General features: G+C 36.1%; 1 protein-coding gene across 1 annotated transcript in view; it reads left to right on the plus strand.

The window, feature by feature from the left end:
• Nucleotides 1-7,152: 7,152 nt before the first annotated feature.
• The window catches only part of LOC108975207 (probable cytochrome P450 304a1), a gene marked incomplete in the record, with an annotated part of 3,273 nt that continues 2,984 nt past the window's right edge, over nt 7,153-7,441 (plus strand). The window contains 2 exon segments of the mRNA XM_018943552.1: nt 7,153-7,323; nt 7,402-7,441. Of these exon segments, the coding sequence (XP_018799097.1) occupies nt 7,230-7,323; nt 7,402-7,441 (134 nt within the window).

Below are 7,441 nucleotides of genomic sequence, written 5' to 3' on the forward strand. Positions count from 1 at the left end.
TATGTCCATTTATAATATTATTGAATAATTTTTTAACCCCAGTTGGTATTACATTTAATTTGTTGGGAGACATTTTGCATTAAATGTAAAATTGTTTGAAGAAGACTTCTTCAAGTAGAAACTACGTCCAACTAGAAGTGATCCCATACAAGTACGCATATTAATTACTCTCTTGTATCTGAGAGTGTACATGAAGACCGTAGAGAGTCGATTCGGCGCCGTTGGCAGCAACTCGGCCTGAATTATGAAACGTCTTGGCGCATCTTTCGTTGATATCTTTAATTAAAAGCGTACAAAATAAAGCTTGTGCAAGAAGTGAAGTCCCATGACCTTTGCAAGAGACGTTGCTTCGCTCTATGGGAACTTAATAATTCCAAGAAGTTCCGACGTTTTCGAACCAAATTTTGTTCAGCTATGAGACCCATTTCTGGTTTTGGGGCGAAGAGTAACTTGAAGTGATTCCAGAGTTGACATTTTATCCAGTAAAAACAATGAGAACGTAACTGTCAATGGCGACCGTTATTGCGCCCTGATAATCGACTATTTGATGCCTGAAATTGGAGCTCGTAGTCTCGCAGACATTTGGTTTGAACAAGACGGCGCCATTTCCCACACATTGCATCAATCATGGGTTTTTGAGAGAACCTTTCGGTGAGCAGATAATTTCACGTTGTGGACCAGTCGATTGGCCACCAATTTACTCTAATGGAAAGCCGCCGCTACACAATTTTTTTGTAGAGCTAAGTGAAATCGCTCATCTATGCAAATGAGACCTGGCCGATTGATGCCTTGGCGTGTTATTGCTGGCATTAGGCCAAAATTGCTAAAAGTGGTGGAATATTGGGCCACTCGACTGGAATTGCCCGAAATCTTTTTAAGAAAAGTCAAACCCTTATCTTTAAAATAAAGCAAAATTCTTGGCCGTAACATTAAATAATATATGTTTTATTTCTACTTGAAAACCATATGCCTCAAATAGCAACAATCTTTATTTTTACATATCGCTCGATATTTTTTCGGAGTAAAGGGATGCCTATACTTACACATATGTATTTTTATTAGTATTTCAAATTTTTGTAAATTTTCCATGATGTATTACTACATACAAAAATTTGGCAGGTGTTCTTTATTATCGTCTCTTTAAAAAAATTTCAACTGCTTGTTAGAAGTCTGACAGATTATCGCAGGGTCATTAACAGCAGCGATGGCGCGTTCAAAGAAATTATATATAGAGTAGACTTGGCATGAAATTTCATATATATAGATGTAGACATGTACATACATACACATTTATGTAGGTGTGCAATTAAATTTAGTGGGGCGAATGAGCTGAATCGCTGCCAATCTCTCGCGCTCGTTAACTCATTTAAATTCTGACAATGCCGCTTATAATGATACTTTATTAGGTGAAAGATTATGATTAAATGTGACACCCCTACACGAAAATTACGTACTAGTAATACGAATATCCAGATTATAACGTCGACTTATTGAAAACGTTAAAAAAAAATTATTGTGAGAAATAGTTAGTTATTTTTAAGGGATCAGTAGGGCAGATTCTGTTTTTTTGATATTTTTTTTCATAGAAATTTTTATTCTACAATAGAACTTTTTTCAAATACCATGAGGTATATCGTAGAGTGCATAAACAAATTTTTTCGGAATTTTTTGATGACATCTATCGGAGAAATGACTGGGTGAATGACATGCGTTTTTCACTGGCGGACACGATTTCTCATGTTTGGATCATCTGAAAACATAATTTATTCTTAAAAAGTATGTGAATGGTTATCGTCCCTACTAGAATCATGAAAAAATGTTGATAAATAAAAAAGTAATTAACGTTTTTTTAATTTTCCCCCATGTTTTTTTACAAAAATTTTGTCACAACGTTTTCAATAAATTATAAAAAATTTTGAATCTAGAAGGGACGAACATTTAAAAAAAAAGCAAATTAAGCAAATCGGTTGAGTAGTTCCAATCATGTCCGCCAGTTTGTTTGAGAAGCATGTTTTGAGAAAAACGCGTTGAAAGTGTCAGGTGTGCACTACGAGCGCTCCGAACGTCGAGCGGTATTATTATTTTCGGCCCTTTTTCGAAACCTTCAAATGGTAAAATGGGTTTCTACATTCTAAGGGTATAGGGGAACAGAAAGGGTATAGGGGAACAGAAAATGCAAAAAAAATTTTTTTTTTTTTTTTTGAAAAAGATTTCCCTACTGACCCCTTAATTTATCTGTATACGAGATGTGTTCCAATAATAACGGAAATTTTAAATTAAAAAAAAAAAAAAAAAAATTCTTTTGTCTATGTTAAGGTTTTCGCCTTCAAAATAGTCCCTATTCAATATTATACACCATTGCTAGCGCTTTCTCCAATCGTCAAAACTCTTCTCAAACTCGATTTATGGATAGGCTTTAGCTCTTTTAGATATACGCTTATAATGTAACCTTTTATGAAACGAAAATCGCCAAGCACATAAAAACATGTCTAACCTTAGACAATGCAAACATAACCTCATATAAAATATATTGTATTGATCGGTGTAGAAGAGAATTACACTTTATATTAACAGCAACTTAAAATTTAGTGCGGACTGTTTGTTATCATTCGAAAGAACATTCTTTGGAATTTACATTTTGAAGATTATCTCTTGTGGTCAGTATTGGTCGCGGCTCCGTCTCATATGGTCCAGCTATTCAGTTCAAATTCCGATGACTCGTTTGAGCATTTCGACTGATAACAGGCGAATGACACGCTTGATATTTTGATCCAAGGCCATAACCGAAGCGGTGGCCAATGTACCAGCCCATATCGTGAAATTTGCTGACCGAAGTGTTATCTCAATAAATTCACTGATTGATGCGATTTCGCCGAGATCAGGCATCAAATAGTTGGTTATCATAGCGACATAACGGTCGCCATTGACAGTTAAGTTCTCACCGGGATCATTTTTGAAGAAATATGCCCCGATGATTTCACCGGCCCACAAACCACACCAGACCGTTGTCGTTTCTGGTTTAAATGGCAGCTCTTGAATCTCTTCAAGTTGCTCTTCGTCCCGAAAGCGGCAATTTTGCTTGTTTACATATGAAAATTCTTACTTCAAAAGCCAAATATCTCGAAAAGTATTAATGATATTATTTTTGCGCTCGGACCTTTTTAGTAGCAAATAAAATTTCCTAGAAGTTTGTCATTTACATTTTTCCATAGCTCTTGTCATTTACGAGATATATACAAAAAAAAAATGGGAATCTCGGGAAAAATCAGGTTTAGAGCTCCGTACTACCTCGCCGATGTGAGTTTCGACTTTGTCGCAATGGACACTTTTGTAGAGTGTTCAATTCTGAGGAATGTGTGTCCAAAGTCAAAGCGATGCCATAAAATGCGTTTGAGCTATAGAAATTAAAAAAAAAACGCGATTGTCTTGTATCCAATCCCTAATATTAATATTAGGGGCTCAAATTTTCAAGGAATATTGTTTAGGGTATTTCCAAGGAAATTTCATGAGGGGATTAAAAAAATTAATTAAAAAAAAAACACTCTGACATTTGATCGAATATAGTGTCCTTTCTTTAGTTTTTTTGGTTTTGAACACCACGCTAAAAGATTGGTTGGCAAAAGTGGTTGTAAGCGCATTAGAAGGGCATTTGCAGAATTTCCTATAGGGAAGGTAATATATATATGAGGACTCAGGGAAGTATTAACCCGATTGAACCAATTCAACATTTTCGCGCAACGTGTTTCTGGGAGTGGTTCAAGACGAAAATGCAGCATTCGTTAGAACAGAAGTGCGCGATTAATTTCTGTGTGAAACTCGGAAAATCTGCGACAGAAACAGATGTTGCTCTCTCCCCGCCCAAAACAGGGAAGAATGAGCAAATCCAAAGAAAAAATGATGCTCATTGTCTCTTTTGACATCAAAGGCCTCATCCACCATGAATTTGTTCCTCCTGGACAAACCGTCAACGCCAAGTATTAGGGGGAAGTTCTTAAGAGGCTCAACGAAGGTTCAATCGGGTCCGACAATACATCGCAGCGGATTGCAAGTTGCACCACGACAACGCCCCGGCTCACACCGTCTTTCTTGTGAACAGCTACCTAACCAAGGCACGCATCCCAACGCTTCCACAGCTGCCATACAGCCCAGATGTCAAAAATTTAAAATTTTTATGAAAACCATTATAAGGGAAGTGTTCTGGGTTATTACTCGATTTCACTTGAGCAGGGACAAAGATATGAGTTCTGTACCTTAAATTACGGCTTAGTTATGACACTTTATACGTTTCCTATTAGTGGCGTTTGTGGGCGTGACAGTTGACCGATTATGGGTGTACATAAAATCAAGGTTCGTATGGTTCAAAGAAGAACACACAAGTTCCAAGTTTCATCCAGATATCTAAATTTTTACTGAAGCTACAGCTTGCACAGATGGACGGATAGACAGGCTGTCACCCGGATATTTGATATTTAAAAAATTGTGTTTTGTTAAATTGGTACCACTGTCCTTAATTTCTACGTTTGTGTATTGCGGGTGGTATAACGTAATACCGAAAATCAAAATCTGAAAATTGAGAATTCCGACAGTCAAAATGACGACAAATCAAAATACCAACAAATCAAAAAATCGTGGCTCATGATCATAATCCTTAGAATTTTCTTTCTGTGCTTCGATAGAGATAAGGACGGGTGTATAACGTAATCTCGAAATTTAGAATCTCGACAGCCAAAATACCGGCAAATCAAAACACTAACAAATCAAGAAAAGGTGGCTTTGTTCGTTCGATACCCTGCGGCCTTCGGTCTCCGTCCATTAACACGCTCAGGATCATAACCCTTAGTCAGTAGAATTCGCTTTCTGTGCTTCGATAGAACTAAGGGCATACAAGATAAAATATTTTTCACATATCGGCATTTTGATTTAGCTGCATATTTAAATTTAGTCGGCACTTAGAACTTCGATATTTTATGTGTATCCCCCTTTAAAGACGATCGAGAGGTCGTTGAAGACATGCCTCGTTCTGGACAACCTCTTCAACTGATGACAATATTAAAAAAAAAATGGAGGTTATGGAATTTGAAAGTCAAGAGATGGCAAGAAAGCTCGACATCTCACGYCAGTCCGTTCTTACTCGACTCGTCGCACTAAAACTGATTTTTTCATAAAGAGTATTATGACCACATTAAGGCCAGAAATGCAATGAAAACAATCGATCAGCCACCGTATTTGTCAGATTTTTCTGGTTCCCCAAATTAAAGTTGCCGCTCCGTGGAAYCCGTTTTCAGTCGATCGAAGTGATAAAACAAAATTCCCTGAAGAAGCTGAAGGCCACTTTTACTTTACTTTGAAGGCGAAAAAAATCGTTTTATTTACAATTTACGAGTACTTTTTTGTCACAATGTACATACTWTATATAGTACAATGTAAAMAAGTTTAAATTAAATTCACATAATTTACTCTAGGAAAATATATACTAATTATGTACTTAAGTGTGAATGACCAGAGTGATARTACTTCTTAAGAAGCGTTATCAGTTTCGGCTATAAATGCAGCTACAGATATCTACTATACAACCTCATAATGATAAAGGCAAAATCGAAATGAAAGCTGTGAATTTTGTTTACAACAATAAATTGCAACTGGATCCTAGAATAGAGTTGAGAGCTTATTGATGAGCATAACACTGATGGTGGAGATGATAAAGAATGTTGGTTCAAACAATTCATCAATTTAAGTAAATAAATAGATACAAAAGGACAAATGATAAAAAAATGTTCTTAAAAAWWATTTTTTTTTTCTGAAGAGCCAATCCTGTACAGCATTAATATATGTATGTATGTAAGCTTGACCGAAAAATGGTAGATGTACAACCAGGGGCGGATCCAGAGTAGAATTTTTTTTTTTGGGGGGGCCCTTATGATTTTGTTATTGATTTAAGAAATGTTTAACTTTAAACTATCWTTTTATTTTTTATACATATTTCAAGATTTAATTTACAGCATAAAATCAATACGGTGTTTGCTCATTTTACTAAATTTTTGTGCCATTTGTTCTGGTTCCACAAGAATTTTGTAGTTTATGTTGAGGAGTGCTTAGCCGGTCAACCTTTTCTGGAGCAACGTTGCTCTGAGCCAAGTCTTGATTCCGCGCAAAGAAGAAAAGGATSKTTCAGTGCTAGAAGTTGTGGCTGGCAAAGTGCAGAGTATGTGAAGAAGAATATGAATGAACGGATATATATCATTTTCCATGGTTGTTGAAAAGCGCTACTTCTGCTATGAGCTTCATTTTTTGCAGTTCTTTGCTTCCGGGCAAGATTTTCTCAAARCGTCTAATTAGGTATTCAATGAGTACAGTAAATCCTTTTCTTCCAAATTTAGATTCAATTTTGGTAACAGATGATTATTTTTGATTTTTTTTTTGCCAGTACTTGAACGATTTCTGGAAGGGTGACTATGAATTGATGAACGCCATCATGTCTTTCACCTATCTTGTTTCACAAAGCTGCACAATTTTTAKGCTCAAGAATTGAGCTAAAACAGTGTTACGTTTCGGTCTTGAAACTTGGAAAAATGTTGTAAATCCTCTGAATATTTCAGATATCCTTCCAATCAAAGCAATTTGTTCARATTWTGRGAWAAACATGGTATCATCTCAGCGTTTGTAGTTTCTTTTTGTATCCCTGTGGATTCGCCCCTGTGTACAACGAATTATTCTCAAAAAATTAAAATTTATTTTCACTGAAATGGCAGTTCAAAAAATTAAATCTTTTTCTTTACAAGTCTGATACTTTACTAAAAATGTAAGCAATATTCCAACAAATGAATTTCGATATATAATTTATTTGATTTAAAAACCATTTATTGCGAGGTCGTGCATCGCAAAAGTAAAAAACAAATGCTAAATGAGTTTCTCGCTTTTCTTGGCTAATTAATTGCCGAGAGACCAACACGTGTCCGCTTAAGACAAGCAATAAATGCAGATGAAACGTATGTACCGATGTGTGTTATGTATATACAATCGTATATGGCATAGAGGCCTATCGGTAAAKGGAAGTGAACTCTGCAGAAATGAGCAGGATTGCGTCACGATCAGATTATTCCGCGCGCAGTCCGACTGCACTGGAAGCGCTGGCGCACAAAAACAAAGYGTGAACAAGTGGAGCAATTCAGTTGATCTTCAACATTCTTTGTTTTGATTCGACGTGTTAATGTGATAGAAATCGCGAGGAAATGTTAACGGTAATACTTTTATGCATTTGTGCGGTGTTCTTTCTTTACTTATCCCATCGCTATGCTGTTGGTCGTCCCGAAGGATTTCCGCCGGGTTAGTTTTTTCTTTAAATTTAATTTTTTTTTTCTGGAAAATAATGTGGAGTTTTTTGTCATTATGCCATCCTTTAAGGGCCGCCGCGCATACCGATCTTTGGCAGTTATTTATTCAT

Source organism: Bactrocera latifrons, unplaced genomic scaffold, assembly GCF_001853355.1.
Source record: "Bactrocera latifrons isolate USDA-ARS-PBARC rearing strain unplaced genomic scaffold, ASM185335v1 scaffold_627, whole genome shotgun sequence".
Lineage (NCBI taxonomy): Eukaryota > Metazoa > Arthropoda > Insecta > Diptera > Tephritidae > Bactrocera > Bactrocera latifrons.